This window comes from Diabrotica virgifera, chromosome 10, assembly GCF_917563875.1.
Source record: "Diabrotica virgifera virgifera chromosome 10, PGI_DIABVI_V3a".
Classification (NCBI taxonomy): Eukaryota; Metazoa; Arthropoda; class Insecta; order Coleoptera; family Chrysomelidae; genus Diabrotica; species Diabrotica virgifera.
Window position 1 is genome coordinate 131,363,979 of NC_065452.1, and position 18,401 is coordinate 131,382,379.

The 18,401-nt window shown below is 34.6% G+C and overlaps 1 protein-coding gene across 8 annotated transcripts in view; it reads right to left on the bottom strand.

The window, feature by feature from the left end:
• Positions 1–18,401, bottom strand: part of LOC114335105 (latrophilin Cirl) — an 826,147-nt gene that overhangs the window by 89,505 nt on the left and 718,241 nt on the right. For 6 of the 8 annotated variants that reach the window (XR_007701173.1, XM_050663554.1, XM_050663556.1 and 3 more), the window contains one exon: positions 16,563–16,672. Coding sequence is in view for 7 of the 8 variants with exons in the window: in XM_050663554.1 (XP_050519511.1) it covers positions 16,563–16,672 (110 nt within the window). In the remaining variant the exon portion in view is untranslated. Of the gene's footprint in view, positions 1–15,876; positions 15,984–16,562; positions 16,673–18,401 lie in introns of all 8 variants that reach the window. The other 2 variants (XM_050663557.1, XM_050663553.1) reach the window with 1 other exon arrangement.

Genomic DNA, 18,401 nt, shown 5'->3' on the forward strand with positions numbered 1-18,401 from the left:
ACAAACCGTAAAGGTCACTGCCCGCCTGTATATATCAACAACCACCAACTAAAACAGCAAGCAACAGTCAAATACCTTGGAATGCACCTAGACCAAAGATTAAACTGGAGAACACACATTTTTATGAAGCGTAAACAACTTGGTCTCAAATTACACAATCTTTACTGGCTGATTGGTCACAAATCATCACTTTCGATGAAAAATAAAGTACTTGTCTACAAAGTAATTTTGAAGCCAATATGGAGTTACGGGATCCAACTTTGGGGTACTGCATCAAACTCCAATATCGAAATCTTGGAGAGGTTCCAGTCGAAGGTTCATCGAATAATCACAAATGCCCCATGGTATGTTGCAAATAATATTATTAGACGCGATCTAGAAATTGCAACAGTAAAAGAAGAAATTACTAACTTCGCACAGAAATACCAAGACAGACTGACACAACATCCAAATGTACTAGCCAGAAACCTGATGAGACAACCAGTCAGACGAAGACTTAGACGAAATACACCTAGTGATTTACCATCGCGATTTTAGTTATATGAGCCGTAATTCCCAGAGACAAACAATTTTATATCTATGTAAAATATTTGTAAAGAAAATGATTAATTAATCATTTTCTCCAAGTTACCTACACTAGTGGTCACAAAATTTACTCATTGTAACTTTGTTTTACAGATTGTAAATAAATTGGGAGGTTAAATAAAAAAAAATTCAAGACTTTCCTTGAACTCTTATCTCGTCCACGATGGATCTTCTCGTCTGAAGTTTATGTTGGGCGACCTTTTTTTCTTATACCTTGGGGAGTAGAAGAGACATAACATTTGACTGGAATATTCGGATTTTTGTCTTTGTAGTACACTGGCCAGACCTTCAAACAGGCTTGAGCATGCTAACAGCTTGTTGAGCTTTTCGTATCCTCATACGAATATCGTCTTCTGTATCTCCGCTTTCTGCTATGACTTATGACACTTCCAAGATACGTTAGACTTTTCACATTTTCAATCTGCATGTTGTTAATAGTACATAGTATGCTGTTTCCAGTGTTGCCAATCGGCGTATAATTATCCGATTTGCGTATCTTTTTGAGAGTTGTCGCATCTTCTTCGTATCTTTAAATAAATCGGATATTTGCGTATATTTTTCAGTGTATCTACCAATCTACTACAACAGACTGATAACAAAAATATACTTAAAAAAATCCGCTTCTCATTCATATATTCCCAACGAAAACATTACTTTTCTTTGGTTCCACCCAAATTTCTATAAATAGCCTATATATTGGATGAATGTTAGCGACATTCGATACTTTTCATGGTAATTATTCCTAAGATAAGAAGGGACAAAAGAGACCTGTGCGAATTGTTTTGTTTAAAATTTGAATGCACAAATGTCTCCACTTAAGGCATACTGATCCAATTCAAATTTCAAAAACAGGGATTCTGCTGTCCGATTTTATTTATGGGTTTTTAGTCTTTGATAGCTACTGCACGATTTAGTTTTATTTTTATTTTATCTAGTACAATGCTTAAGTAAACGTCTGTTGAAATAAGTTTAGTTTTGTGAAAATACTTTTTTATAACGGATAAATGGTAAAATTAAAAAATGAAGCTAATATATATTTGTTTCCTAATTAAAAAAAGTAAATATTTTCATTGCTATTCGTTCTACCATTTTCAAACGCTATTATACAGTGTACAAAGGGTTTTCAGTAATGTAATCAATACAAAAAAAGATAAAAGAAACCAAGAAAATCCTAAGGGGGGGTTACAACTACTGAATGGTCTCTGGAAGGGTCGCCCCCAAAATCGCTACTGTCATTAACACGCCTAACTTCGCGCGCAACTTTGATACGAGAAGTATAAAAAAAATGCATTGAAATCCAGACCCTGTAATTTTTTGAGCATTATAAAGTGAGTACAAAGACATACAATTTTTTTTTGTAATTTTGTAATTTTTGCGCCCCTCTGGCCCTCTGAGAGGTGGAATAGTAATGGTCTTAAGCGTAGAGAGCTCAAAGTACATCCAATTGGGGGGAGGGGGTTATAATTCCCAACCCCCCTTGGTTACGCCTATGAGCGTATCTTTTCGTGACAAATCGGATCTTTTTGGAGCGATCATCGGATAATCTAGAGAAATGCGGTTGGAAACATTGGTTGTTTCTTGCATTTATTCTCATGGATTTGGTTTTATAAATATTGATTTTCAAACTTTTGACAGAGTGCGATTAAAGGACGTGTTGGAAATAATGGGAGAAAAAGGGCTAAACCACAGGCTAATTAACCTAGTACACGATATTAACGAACAATGTAAAACAAAAATAAGAGTAGGACATTTGACAACAGAAGACATAGTTATAAAAACAGGACAGTAAAGGCGATTCACTGAGCCCTTTCATATTTAATTTAATAATGAAACAAAATAATAGAAAACCTTCCCAGAACAGCTGGATTTAAGATGGGTAACACATTCTTTAGAGTCGTTTGCTACGCTGACGATGCGGAAATTGACTCCAAAACTGTGGAACAGGTGAATCACTTCAAATATCTTAGAGCGGAAATAACAAGCTATGGAAATCTCTCAAAACAGGTCAGAGAACAAACAATGAAACCAGCTAGAAAATCGGGATGCCTGATAAGAAATCGTATGCAAGAACAAATATCTAAATACTGAAAGCAAAATCAAAATATATAAAACAACAATAAGACCTATTATAACATATGCGACAGAAACAAGACCAGACACAAACAGAACGTTACAGATGAAGAGAACAGTTGAAATAAGAACGCTAAGAAGTAGAAAAGGCAAAACTCTACGTGACAGAATAAGAAGTGAAGACATCAGACAAAACTGTTTAATACAGGACATAGGAAGGTGGGTCAGGCAAAGACGAAGATATTGGAAAAAACATATAAAGATAATGGACGACAGCAGACTCGTTAAAAGCGCAAAAACGAATAACCCAGTAGGTAAAAGACAACAAGGTAGACCACCAAAACGATGGCGAGAATGCTTGACCTCTTGGCCCCTGGAAGACTTGATGGCAATGAACAGGCAGTAACCTACTAGCACGGTCGATCATGCTATAAAGAAGAAGAAGATTTTCAAACCTATTTTATTGGCTTCATTGGAAAGTGTTTCCAATTGGACAGCCACATCTTGGAAACTTTGTCTTAATAGGCAGATATCGTCGGCGTATTCTAGATCGCTTACGGTAAAAACATGCCGAAGATACATGGATGAACGTGGTGTAGGTCGCGATCGCGGTCGAGGTTTACATCGATGACGGGCAGAACATACCGAATATACTTTCCGTATCCTGTTTTGGCATCGACATCGCTGTAAACCGCGATGCAAGGTCGCGAGGGTGAACGGGTGACACATCCTTGGTATATGCGATCTCATAAGAAAATAAAGGTTTGTTTTGATATCGATGTAGCGACCGCAATCGCAACCTAACCGCGCTCATCCATGTATCTTCGGCATGTTTTTACCCTTAGGCGTGTGGTTAACGTCCATCGTATCCCTCTTTTAGTCTACAGTCATGTTAGGAGAGAACATAGTCTATAGCTATGTTAAAAAGAAACGGAGAAAGCACGCATCCCTGTCTGACTCCAGTAAGTACGTTAAATTCGTAACTATTGATCCCATTGTGTGTCATGCTGCATTTTGCCTCAGTATACAGTGACTTTATAATGAAAATAATTTTTTGCCGAATGTTTCTTAGCTCTAAGATTTTTTTTTATTTAGAAAATAACTGCATTAACCACGAAGGTCATTAGCGGGGTAACGAGAATACAATATTAATAGGAGTACAAAGTATGAAATTAGTTACCTACAATATATCTTACTTGCTAAGTTATGTTTGTTAAGGAATTGGTAAAGAGGTTTTCAGTCGCTTTGATGGATTAAGAATGTCTTTTATATTGTTTGAATAACCAGATATCGATTGTTTGTAAGAGTCAAATTTATCACATTCTATTAGCACCTGTGTTATTCAAATTAGTATATTACACTTTCTCATGAGTAAGTGTAGTAGTGTTCTAACCGAAGATGAGATAGGATCACGTAATGCGATTTGTTGAGTGAATGTGGATTCCATGGACCAGTATCTTCTTTTATCTCTCTTAATTTGCTTGTAGACGTTTTACATTTTTGTATTGAGTCGAGTGTATTTATTAGGTCTCTTGAGATAGGTTTGAGATGTCAGATTGGGCTTCTCTTAATTATTCTTGAAATTGATCTAATAATTTGTTTTTAAGCTTTGTGACACGAGTTTTTAGCTTTTTAGTGTTTGCGTGGGAACGTAGTTCTTCTAACATTTCTATTAATTTTGGAATATCTTCTGTGAAGTCTTCAGCAAGACTAAGAACATCCCTTGCTCTGCGTGTATTCTCTAGGAGCTGTTTGAACTGATGACTGTTGATTATGAGGGGAGGAGAGTGGGAGTCGATATAGTTTATAATGGGTTCAGTGAGTTCTATTTCTTGATCTGATGTATTAGCTTTGGGCTTTTTGTTTTTACGAAGGACTGTTGTGGAAAGAGAGAAGGTAGAAGTATTGGGTGGCGCTTGTTCTTCTGGAGTAGCTGGAGACATATCTTCTGCTGTTCGTTTTGTTGCAGAGAAAGTTGTTGAATTAGAAGTTTTATCCGCGGTTTATTTGCAGATTGAACAATGCGATCTGGATATGTTGCCAGAGTTGAATTTGTTGAATTAGAAGTTTTATCGGCGGTTGGGGTATTTGCAGATTGAACAGTGCTGTCTGGATTTGTTGCCAGAGTGGGTGTGATTAAAGTATTATTGGCGTCTTTTGGACAATTTTCTACTAACAAGTAATTTCCGGGTAGAATATTACCTATTGTAGAGTCATTAGAATATGTTTCGGCAGGTTGAGACTAAGTTGGCGAGATCTGAATATTTTGTGTGGGTTGTGGTGATTGTTGGATATTTGGGTTAATATTGCCGGAAGGGCATTGGGATGCAAAATGTCCCGACAGTTGGCAAGTGAAGCAGCGTTGACTGTCTAGGGATAAAAAGATTCGATATGATAGACTCTCATGCGTTATTTCCAAGGATTCCGGTATGATGGTATCTGGGGAAGAAGCAATATACACCTGTCTTCTAAAGCTAAGTATGTGTTAATATTCCGGATTTGATGCCCCTATTCTAAGAAAGTTTATTGGAGATACTAATTTTAATCCAATATGATTAATTATTTATATGGGAAATAAGCCACAATTAAAATGAAAAAAATAATTTTATTAACGTTTCGACGCCCAAATCGGGTGCCGTTGTCATCTTTCCCATATAAATAATTAATCATAAAAATGCCACAAGGAAATAGCTTCAGAACAACATTAATCCAATATTTTCCAGTAAGGTTACAAGAGATTCATGTGGGATCGTTGGGTCTACATTCGATAATACTAGTCTGTCCGCTGGTGAAATTAGACGTCTTCCTTTGATAATTTCATTATTTACGACATTTTCACCATGTTTAGTTAAGAACTCATCAACTAGTGATTTATTTGTTAGATAAATACATATTCTGTTGTATGAGATTCTGCTACAGAAAAAAATATTATTTGGTTTGACCAGAGGTCCCAATTGGAGAAGATACTCTTGAAGTTTTGCACCCTGGATAGAGCTGAAGATAATTGCTTGATCCTTGCGTGGATACTTGTAGATATTTTGGAAGACAGTGCTTGCATAAAATGCGTTGGAGGTACTCGCATTATTGAAATTGGAATTATCAGTATTCTCTTGTAGGTGGATGATGGTGAAAGAAGATTGGTTTTTAGATGTTGGCTGTGACATCATATTTGTAATAGTAAAATTTGTTAAGTTATTCTGTTCTATATAATTAGTGTCCAAAACATATTTTTAAGGCCGACCCTGCCTTTTTGTTGAAGTTCACTAATCACCGATCCAGTTTTTTATGTTAGGTAATTAAAAATTTAGCAGAGTGGATTTGATTTTTAACCTCAAACTCCGATTAATAATGGTACCTTAGATGCCCTTAGATGCAGTAATTATTAAAAATTTTACTCACGGAATAATTCTTGATGTTTTGTATCACTAAAGTTTTAAAACTTAACTATTAAACGGCTTTAATTTAGCGATACTTTGGCTTAAGTCGTTGGTAAATTGTATACGTGTGTTAACAAACAGGTCTCAGAAACAAGTCCCTCTAAGATTTTTCATATAGCGATATGAGATACTTTGTCAAAGGCACGATCGAAATTGATAAAAACCATGTATAGGGGTGTGTTCCATTCAACCGAATGTTCCATTATTATCCTCACATTATTGATGTGGTCTATGCAGAAGGATTCTGGTTTAAGCCTGCTTGATTAGCTCAAATTCAACTTTGTTAGTTAATCTTTTCAGTAAAATGGTCGTGAAAATTTTATTTACGGCGGTAAGCATTTTTGTCAAAAATCTTCAGCGTTTCCGTTCCAAAAGTTGGTTCCCATCTCTATACTGTTACAAAAGTAACATTAGAAACAGTGTATAAATGCAATGCTTTCCATATTGTTTCGTGTGGTGTTGAAAATAAACATAAAGCTGGTTCTAAAGAATTCTATTGTAAGTTGAATACATTACTCTTACTTAATACGTCTATAATCAGTGCCTAAATGAAAGGTATCTTACATTTATTACATCTCATGATGCATACATAATTGTTCTCAATTATATTTTATTTAAGGCAATTTGAATAATTTTAATAGTGTATGGAGTTTTCCTTCGGCATGTATGTATTACACGTATATATTATTATTAGTAAATGCCTCACCTAAATACAGCTATGAAGTTTCGGTTTTGAATAAATTCATTTTTACAACCGATATAGACATTACCATAAATATAGTATGAAAGCATTCATTTTCTATAAAGTCCTTTGTCGAATTAAATATGAAATAACTGAAAGTATGTTATTTGTGATTCGAAACAGTATTGTGTTGGAGAAATCTTGATCACATCGCAAGTACTTTCACACAGCTTATTTCAATTTTATTGGTTATTGGACATACTTTTTCTACTTCTTCTTCTTCATGTGCCGTGCTCGATTATCGAACGTTGACTATCAAATTGACTATAGCAATTTTGTTAACGGCAGCTCGGAAAAGGAATGCAGAGGATCTGTTATACCATTCTCTCAGGTTTTTAAGCCATGACGTTATTCTTCGACCTGGCCCTCTTCTTCCGTCTACCTTGCCTTGTATTATTAAATGGAGTATATTATATCTCTCTGGGTGTCGCATAACATGGCCAAAATATTCAAGTTTTCGATTTTTAACTGTTCTGACGACTTCCGTGACTTTTCCCATCCGGTGCAAAACAACTTCGTTACGAACTCTATCCACCCAACTTATTCGTAGGATTCTTCGGTATACCCAAATTTCAAAGGCTTCCAATTTCTTGAGAAGAGTATCTGTTAAAGTCCAACCTTCGACACCGTACAAAAGAGTAGAAAACACATAACATCTCACTAATCTAATTTTAAGATTCAAAGTAATGTTGTTTCCACATAAAAGTTTCTTTATCTTAAAGAATGCAGCTCTGCCCTTCTCTATACGTATTCTAATTTCTTTGCTCATGTCCCAGTTCTCATTTAACTTACAACCAAGGTAGGTGAAACTGTTAGTTCTCTCTAATTGTTCACCATAAGCAGTTACTACTTGCGGTTGTATTGGCGTCTTACTGACAACCATCACCTTGGTCTTTGCGGTATTTAGCTTGAGTCCATATTCATCACACGTTGTGGTAATCCTATTAATCAGATGTTGAAGTTCTTCATAATTACAAAATGCAGCCCTGTCTTACTCCTCTTCGTATTTGAAGTTCTTCAGATGTGTCCCGGCCAATCCTGATGTTTGCACGTTGATGCCAGTAAAGATTTTTGATAAAGCGTAGGTCTTTATCATCAATACCCACTTTCTGAAGAATAGCAATCATTTCAGTATGTTTTACCCGATCAAAGGCCTTCTCAAAGTCAATGAAACACATATAAACCGGATGTACGACATCTCTGCATCTCTGTACCATAACCTGAATACTAAACAGTGCTTCTCTGGTCCCAAGGTTATTGCGGAATCCAAATTGTGTATCACCAAGCTGTTCTTCTATTTTTTGGTACATCCTAGAGTGCAAAATTCGTAGAAATATCTTTAAAACATGACTCATGACTCATCAAGCTAATGGTTCGGTAGTCACTACATCTTTTCGCGTTTGCTTTTTTAGGTGTCGTCACAAAAGTCGACAGCAGCCAATCCGTTGGTATATAGCCAGTTTGATAAACTTTATTAAAAAGATGAAGGAGAGATCTTTTACCTGAACTTTCGAAGAGCTTAATTGTTTCACTCGGTATTTCGTCTGGTCCCGTCGTTTTTCTGGTCTTTACTAATCTTATTGCTTGTTCAATTTCGTCCATAGTTATGTCAGATCCTGTAACTACTTCGTTAATTTCAAGCTCGGGCCTTTCATCATTAAACAGTTCCTCAATGTAGTCTTTCCATCTGTCTATTTTATCCAAATCAGTGATAATCAGTTTTCCGTCTCTATCAACGATGTTATTTGCATGTTTTTTGTTCTGACCGGTGAGATCTTTTATTTTTTTTATACATATTAAATGAATCATGTTTTCTCTGCAACTCTTCAATTTCTAAACATTTGTTTTCAAAGTATGTTTCTTTTGCCGATCGTATTTTAGTCCTTATCTCTTTATTAATGCGTTTATACATTTCGGTGTTTTGGTTCTTAAATTTGCGTCTTTTTTCCATCAAATTCAAAATCTCAGCGTTCATCCACTGTTGCTTCTTTTGATTTTTCTCTTTGAAGTTTGGAGTTGAGTTGCTTATAATCGTTTTGATTTGGTTCCAATGATCCTCGATGGATTCTTGTTGTTCGCTATTCTCAAAATTGCTCTCTAAATTGTTTATAATCCCCTGACTGTTGTTTCTAATAAAATCGGTACCCAGTTTGTTAGAGGATCGTTGTTGTTTTATCCGTTTAAGTTTTAATTTTATTTCGGCTAACAATAGATTGTGATCAGATGGAACATCGGCGCCAGGATAGGTTTTTACAGACTGCATTTCTGTAACGCTCACTGATGGTTATGTAGTCAATTTGGTTTCTTAGGATAGTATGGGGGGTATCTGCTGGAGATTTCCACGTATATAATCTCCGTTTAGGTAATTTGAAAAAGGTATTCATTATACATAGATTATGTTCTTTGCAAAAATCTGCGAAATAGTCTCCCCTTTCATTTTTATCGCCCAGTGCATAACATCCAATAATATTACTTTGTTTGCCTTTTTCTATCTTAGCATTAAGGTCACCCATCAGAATGGTGAGATCTCTAGTCTTGAGTTGGTCGGTAACAGTTTTTACATCGGCGTAGAACTTGTCAAGTTCTTCCAGTTCACTTTCCGCTGTCGGTGCATACACTTGTATTAAATCTATGTTTCTGGGTTTCGCGTGCAACTGAATCATTATGACTCGTTCAGATACCTGGCATACCGCCCTAACATATTTTCTAACCTCCTTTGAGACTATGAATCCTACACCATGACGATGGTAATTACTCTCTTCTCCTGCATAAGATACTTCATGATCATCCACATGGCATTGGCCAGATCCGGGCCATCGCATTTCACTGATACCCAGAATTGATATTTGCAGCCTTTTCATCTCATTTATGGCATTGTGTGTTTTTCCTGGTTCATATAAACTTCGCACATTCCATGTGCCTATTCTACAACTTCTAGATTTCTCCTTTCTGTAGGTACCATCCATCTGAGTATCTGCGTCTTGACAAATCTGACGATGTCTTCTCCTTCAAAATGTCTCTTACTTCGTAGTGCATAAGTTTTCTAAATTCATTATTACCTAAGTTTAGTGGGCCTGCTATTCTCCGAATGATTTTTCTTTCTAGGAACCTCAATCTTTCTGTGTCAAGCCAATTACTTCAGCACCATATGTGATTACTTGTCTAATTACTGCACTGTAAACTTTTAGTTTAAGATTCTGAGTAAGCTTCTATCTTTGAGGAAGTTGTATTGTCTGTAGGTTGTTTCCTGCCAGCATCTTTCATTAATTACTATGCTTCTATCAGTAGTTCCGTTAATTGAGACCCCAAGAAATTTTAAGGGTTCTACCTTTTCAAACTCATATTCGTCAATATTTAACCTTGCCACATTAACTTTATTTTTTCTTGAGCATATTAGGTATTTCGTTTTATTTTGATTTATTGCGAAACCCTTCTTGGATGCTTGCTTGAACAACTTCCCAAATTATTTCTTTTAACTGTTTAGGTTTCTGCTAATTAATGCTACATATGTTTACGATGTCGATGTTATCATTGTATCTTTTATTTCGGTAGCTCTTATTGTTCCTTCTATAGCGACATTAAATAGTGACGTTGATAGAGAGTCGCCCTGTCGTAATCCAGTTGCTATTTATATATCTTTAGAGATACCGTCATCCAGGGTTGCCAGATGATTTTTTTTAATTCCCTAGAATTTTTTTCAAAATTACCCTAGATTTCCCTAACAACTTGACCACCAGTTTTACCCTAGAATTCCCTATATATTTTCAATATACGCATGCGCATTACAAAACTGGGCATTGGACAAGGTCGACTTTTTCCATCTGAACAGCTAATGCGCAGGCGTACTGCCACTGGGTAATTTCAGGATGTCCTCCGCGAGTAGATCCAGTATTTTTTTGTATATGTTACGAGCAAAGCCCTAAATTGGACAATCCTAGCATTGTACGGAAAATATTGTACACTTCTAGCATTGTACTCCCAAACTGTAAAATGTCCGAAATGGTCAAAATTAAAAATGATCGAAACACTGATCGATTCGAATCGATTATTGTTGATAAGCGACACACAAAATCAAAAATCGAATAAAACGATTTTCATGTAGATAATACAGGGTGTAACAAAAATACAGGTCATAAATTTAATCCCGTATTCTGGGACCTAAAATAGTTCGATTGAACATAACTTACCTTAGTACAAATGTGCACGGAAAAAAAGTTACAGCCCTTTGAAGTTACAAAATGAAAATCGATTTTTTCCAATATATCGAAAACTATTAGAGATTTTTTATTAAAAATGGACATGTGGTATTGCTATGGCGGTAGTAATTTAGGAAAAAATTATAATAAAATTTGGACACCCCATAAAATTTTTATGGGGTTTGTTTCCTTTAACCCTAGGATGCATAAGCAAATTTTTCTACGTTATGGCATAACATGAGTCTCGCAGACTCGCTTTGTAAATAAAGTACTAAAATAGATATTTTCTTTAATTGTTGTCAAATATTTATTTAATATTTCTTTATTTATAATAATATAAGCATAAACAAATAATAAATACCTGGTAAGTAACTACTCAATACAATTCTTGCATATTAAAACACTGTGTTCTTTGCAAATTGGACACTTCCACTTCTGACAAATTTGTGTGCTCATTCTTGCAATGTGTGAAGGGCACTCGGAACATCTCCTTTTCTTTCTATGAGCCAAATCTAACCCTAAATTTTCTTGAGGAAACTCGATAAAATTACCCATATGTCTTCGGATTGTGTTTGTAAGTTTAGGGTTTCTAGCCCTTCTTTTCATAAATGGTAAAACTAACTCATTTACTAAATCTTTGAGAAAATATCGTCTTTTATTTGTTTTTCCTGCAGCAAAATTTTTATTTTGATTTGTATAAAGGAGAAACGCGTTAAGAGCTGCTACATCCATAATATTGTACCAATCATCTGGTCCATTTTATCAACCCCATCTTTTGTTTGGTTGTAAAATTTGATAATTTCGGGCTTCTTTGCTTGACTCTCAATATCTACAGATTGATCATGGTGCGTTGAACTAAGAAGAATGACAGCTTTATTTTTCTTTGGCACGTAACTTACCAAAGTCAAATTATCATTGAATCCAAAAATAGAGGAAAAAACGCATCTTTCTTTTGAAGCTTGAAATTCGTAGGGGATCTCTTTCTTATTTTTTCGTAATGTCCCAACACAAGTTATTCCTATAGACAGTAAATGCTGTGCTAAAGGGATGCTAGTAAAAAAGTTGTCAATTGTCAAGTTGCGACCAGAATTTTTTATGGAAGCGGTCAAGGACCTTACAACATTTTCCCCTACATTTTGTTGAATATTTTCAACAGGTTGACGACCTAAGTATATCTGCCCATCAACTGCATATCCTGTTTCACTTTCACAAAGCCAAAAAAATTTAATTCCGTATTTTGCAGGTTTCGATGGCATGTATTGAATAAAATTACAACGACCTCTAAATGCAAGTAACTGTTCGTCAATGGTTACATCCAATTCTGGTACCATAACTGTTCCTCACTGTTTCACAAACAACTCCCATATATACCGGACATAAGTAAATTTGTCAGTTTACAACCTAGTTAAACGTGTTCGTCGGTCGTCAAATCGTATGAATCGTCTTATATTTTCAAAACGATTTTCTGCCATTGTAGCTTTATACAGTGGATTTGATGATTTATCTAAGAACAACTCTCTGACAGGCGTATCCCAGTTGTTCTCGACACCAGCCAGTAGCAGCAGGCCAAAAAATGCGTTCATTTCTTTTTTTTTCAATTTTTGGCCATACCTTTCCCTTGGTTTCCAATATTCGGTTGGCTTCTCTATTGGTACATATTATTATTTCTTCAACCATTTCAGCAGTCACAAATTTATCCCAAGCATTTTTCGGAGACAACATTTCGTTTCTTACTTTCGGTCCCGCCGTGAAACGATATAGATTGTGAATTTTTGTTCTTCCTTGCAAAGGAGGCGTGGATGTCCATTCAAAATTGTTTCTGCTAATAAATGATGTACCTGCTGTTTCAATTGTTAAATTATTTTGATTCAAGTTCATATCATCACTACTCGAAGAATTTTCGGAATACTCGTCTGAACTATCTTTGTATACTGCAGGCTGATCGTATTCTTGATCAGCTTCCGATACTTCACTTTCACTAGTTATGGAATCGTTGTCATCCTCCTCATACCACGTACGTAAGATTTCCTGATAACTATTATCGTTGGGGTGAACGGATCTTTTTTTACTCGAGGATGCCATATTGCTGGCCTGAAAATATAGAGTATTTTACTTGAAAGCCAAATTTGTGCATTTGAAAATACAATTTTTGTATACTACTTCTGTTTTGATAATCTGTAAAAACAAAAACACAGAAGTCTGTTGCGAAAGAGCACTCGTTATATAACATGATTTTCCTTTTTTGATGAAATGTGTGAATGAATTTTTGTATACTACTTCTGTTTTGATATCTGTAAAAACAAAAACACAGGAGTCTATCGCAAAAGAGCACTCGTTATATAAAATGATTTTTCTAAGAAGTGAGCCCAAAAAATATTTATCAATATTTATTATCAATTTTCTACTACCTCACTTATAAAAATAAATTTTACTTTTTTATAAAAATAAAATTGTGGATGAAACTATTGACTAAGTAATAAACTGATCCAAAATTAGTGCACTTACTTGAATAATGATGCGAATAACACAAATATAAACTATGAAAGCAGACAACTGAGACAACGTACTAACTAACACTAATACTTTGACACTTCAAAACGTGACTAAATTCCTTTTTCTTAGCTTTACAGTTTAGGCAATAGATAAATATGCGTAATGGAATAGTACCGAAGGATCGCGGTGATTCACGACAAACCTTTGACCACTAATTCGATAAGAGTCTCCCGGACTCATGGTATGCATTATTGGGGTATGAATGGAAATTATTTTTTTTTTTTAGTTTTTTTGTGCATACTATTTAAATTTTTATACACTAACAAACAGTCATACATGTCAAAAACGAATTCCTAAATCGGCAATTATTGGTATTGATTTAATCACATTTTACGAAGATGTAAATGCACGCTCGAGTCTCTTAGACACATGTTATGCATCCTAGGGTTAAACCCCCCCAAACTTTTGTGTACGTTTCAATTTAATTATTATTGTAGCGCCATTAGTTAAACACAAGTTTTTAAAAACTTTTTTGTCTCTTAGTACTTTTTCCAAAAGTCAGTTTTTATCGAGATATTTGAATATTTGTCAAATCCACCACATATTTGTATATGATAAAGTACGATTATGGAGACTTGGTAATAATATGAAAATTTATTTATGATTTACATTTTTAGGTATATTTTGAACCATATTAAAAAAGAAGCCACATCTCGATAAAAGATGCTTTATCAAAAAAATACAAAGAGGCAAAAAAGTTTTAAAAACACTGTGTTTAACTAATGGTACCGCAGTAATAGTTTAATTGGAACGCACACAAACATTTGGGGGGTTTAAAGGAACAAAACCCTCATAAAATTTTTATGTAAACATATTAAAAAAGAAGCCGCAACTCGATAAAAACTGCCTTATCGAAAAAATACTAAGAGACAAAAAAGTTTTAAAAATATTTAATTGAACTAATGGCACCAGAATAGTAATTTATTTGAAACAGACACAAAAGTTTGGGGGGGTTTAAGGGAACAAAACCCCCATAAAATTTTTATGGGGTGCACAAATTTCACTATAATTTTTTTTAAGATGTTCTTGCCATAATAATGCCACATGTCCATTTTCAACAAAAAATCTCTAATAGTTTTCGATATATTCAAAAAAAATCGATTTTCATTTTGTAACTTCAAAGGGCTGTAAGTTTTTTTGTGTGCATATTTGTACTAAGGTAAGTTAGGTTCATTCGAACTATTTTTGGTCCCAGAATATGTGATTTAATTTATGACCTGTATTTTTGTTACACCCTGTATATGTGCAATTTTATAAAGCATATAAAATCAAACAGATTTTTTAAAATCGTCTTACAAATAATAAGAATTCCCTAGATTTTTCATAGAATTGAATAAAATTCCCTTTTTCCCTAAGCTGGCTCAAAATTCCCTAGGTTTAGGGAAAATTCCCTAGGTCTGGTAACCCTGCCGTCATCTGTTATGGTTTAGCATGGTGATCAGGTGGTCCTAAACAAAGTTACGGCAGTATTACCGTTCTTGAATGGTTACGAATGTATTACGGCGCATAATTATTCGTTATTGCACATGATCGTAACCATTCAACAACGGTAATGTGACAGGTTGGAACAAACCTATTTTTTGTTGCTTTATATTGCCAACGTTACTAGCGTTCACGTATTTGATACGTACGTCAGATTAAAGTTAAAATTAAAATTGCTATAACTTTGGTTCTCGACCTGCTAAAGGCTTGCTTAAGCGCTTAAAATTCAGGTTCTGTTATCTATTTTAATAGTTCGTTGAGTACTAATATTGCATAATAATCAGACGAGAGACAACGTGGGTTGGCTTACTTATGAAGCAAAAAGATGAATTTTTAGGAGGTAAATCTAAATATGGTTACAACAGTACAGTACATTATAGAACATGAGTAGTTATGGATACCTACTAGATATAAAAAATGACGTTTTTGGTGGTAGGTCAGGAGGAGGTGGAATAAAATTGCACTAAGTGTTATTATTTAATCATATAGAACGTAAAAAAATGGAAAAAAATTTAATTATGGGAGTGAGGGCATTTTGCCTATCTTAATGGGGGCTACCCTTTATGTAAGTGGTGAAACTAATGTTTTACTTTAGAGAAAAAACAAAGGTCGGTTAAGCGACAAAACTTCCAACTGGATTTAAACGGGATCTGTATTTCTACCTCAATCAGCCTCCTGGTTCTCCATAACTACTCATATTCTGCTCGATATGCAATACAAAACTAAACGTAAAAACGAGAAAACTTATTGAGTAATCTAAAAATATACGTTGGTACTGGACCTTGGTACCATTGTACAAAAAGGAACTTACCTGGTAAACACTGGTAATGTGCTTCGAGATACTTATGCGTACCAGCACAAGGATCCCCAAACATACTCGTACTAGCCGGGATGCTGCAGTTTTGGTTGTGGGTGCACCTGCGGAACACCCGACAGTTTGGTATTGTGACATTAATTACAACAAGTGTACCTTTACATGCTGCCAATATTGTATGCCAAAGAGTAATAATAATAATAATAAAGTTAGTCCTGACTTAATCATAAAATGAAATGTCTTTATGTACCGATTTCTGAATCTTTGAACCTAACATCTTCAGAATTTTCCACAAAATTTTACTTTTTTTTTGTTACAGTTTGTCTGGGCTATAATTCACCTGCATCCTACTACCTGCTAGAGCAATGAGAAAATCGAAATATTGTACAATTGTACAGAAATATCTGGAACCGCAAAGGTCACTCAGGTAGCAAATCAAGGAGAGAGGGACTTCAGTTGAACGCGATGGTGCAAAGAGTAAACAAACATTTAAAATGTATTGTGCACAAAATCAGTGGTTTTGCGACATTGTCAGATAAAATCGTCGAATAGCTGTTTATTTAGAACACATTTGTAAAAAACCGAAAAACCTTTGAAATCCGTTTGATCTGACAACGTCGCGTAACCTTGGCCTGATCTTGGCGGTTTCAGATATTTCTGTCGACCTGTAAACAGATATTTACCGGACATGCAATCATAGTGCGCTTCAATGTATTTACTAGTATCTGGACATGGATCATCTCCAAAAGTCTCGTTGTTTATCTCTACTGTACAATTCTGTTTATCTGAACATCTGAAAATAAATGATTTCGTATTTTTTATGTGAACAGCAAGTAAAGAAGTTAAGCTTTTGATTGGTTATTGACACAGAAGTAGATTAGCACATGAAGTACAGGTAGTTTTATGCGACATAGACATATATACAGTAATCAAAGCCTTCTGTCTGGCATAATAGTATCGCTGAGCGTGAGTGCTTCGCAATTAGACATAGAACCAGTACTGCGAAGCTCTATATACCGCCTCTCATAATAAATAAACGATTTTTCTCGTTGTGAACTAGTTTCAAATGCAATCAGTGACGTGTAAACGTGTATCCGCTAAAGACACATACAAGACATCCCCGTTTTATCCGCGATAAACGATTATCGATCGAATTTCCTTAATAGTATGTTCTTTAAAGGTAAAATATTGCAAAACCTCTAAATTTTAAAGAACCGATTGGATTGACATGAAATTTGGCATACACATAGCCAACAAGTCAAAGAAAAAAAGTGATATTGTGGCGATGTGTGCTTTTGCCCTAGGGGTGAGTTTCACCCCCTTTTGGGGGTGAAAAATATATGTTCGAAATAAGCCCGGAAATGGATAAAATGACTAATTCTAAGCAACTTTTGTTCTATAAAGTTTTTTGACCAAGTTAATACTTTTCGAGTTATTTGCGAGTGAATATGTTAATTTTTCTACAAAATAACCACGTTTTCAGACGGTTTTTCGCAAATAACTCAAAATGTAAGTATTTGGTCGAAAAAAAATTAGTATCAAAAATATAGCACGTAAAAAAGTGAAAAACATGGTGTATATATTAGGTCACTAAACCTAGTAGAAGCAGAGTTATAGCTAATGAAAAATAGGTTCATATTCGTCAAATTCCAAATCGAATATTTTAACGTGCCATAACCAAAAAACGAACCACTTTTTTGGGGAAAACTCATTTTAACTTTTTTAAAGTGTTTAAAAAATGCTTATTTTTGTTTTTTAAAAAATTTTTTAGCATCAAAAGTAAACAAGTTACGCTTAAAATAAAGTTGGTCCCTTTTTTTGGTAAGAAATCGGGAAAATCACCCCCTAATTAGCATTTCAAATGAACTTAATTGTTACCACTTCACAAGTGTTTTACTCGTGTATGTATTGATCATATGATCTGTAAGTTTAATCGGTTCAAAGTCCTTATTTTTAAAAGAGCTGTAGTTAAAAGGGCTTGAACGAGTCAATTATCACGAGTGTATGCAAATTTAGAAACACCGAATCCTAACCAATTTTTGTCTTGGAGAAAAACAAAAAAATAAAAAATATTCAGAAAAGTAAAGCCGACTTTTTTATTGTTTAAGATTTTTGGTATCTCTAACAATTTTTAAGTTATTTTGAAGAAAAGCAAATTTTTCAAAATTAAAATTTTTTAAAATTTTACTTTAAAGCAATTTTTTTCAAAAATAAGCACTATGAATGAATCGATGAAAGTTACAGATCATATAAACACAACATAAGTAAAGTAACTTGTGAAGCGGTAACGATTAATTTCATTTAAGCTGCTAATTGGGGGGTGATCCTCCTGATTTTTTTTGCCAAAACAAAAGGGACCAACTTTGTTTTGAGCGTAACTTGCTTACATTATTTGATGCTAGAAATTTTTTTTTTAAAAACAGAAATAAAGCTTTTTTTAAACACTTTAAGAAAGTTGTCATGTGTTTTCCCCAAGAATGCTTCATTATTTGGATATTTCACATTGAATTATTCTATTTGGA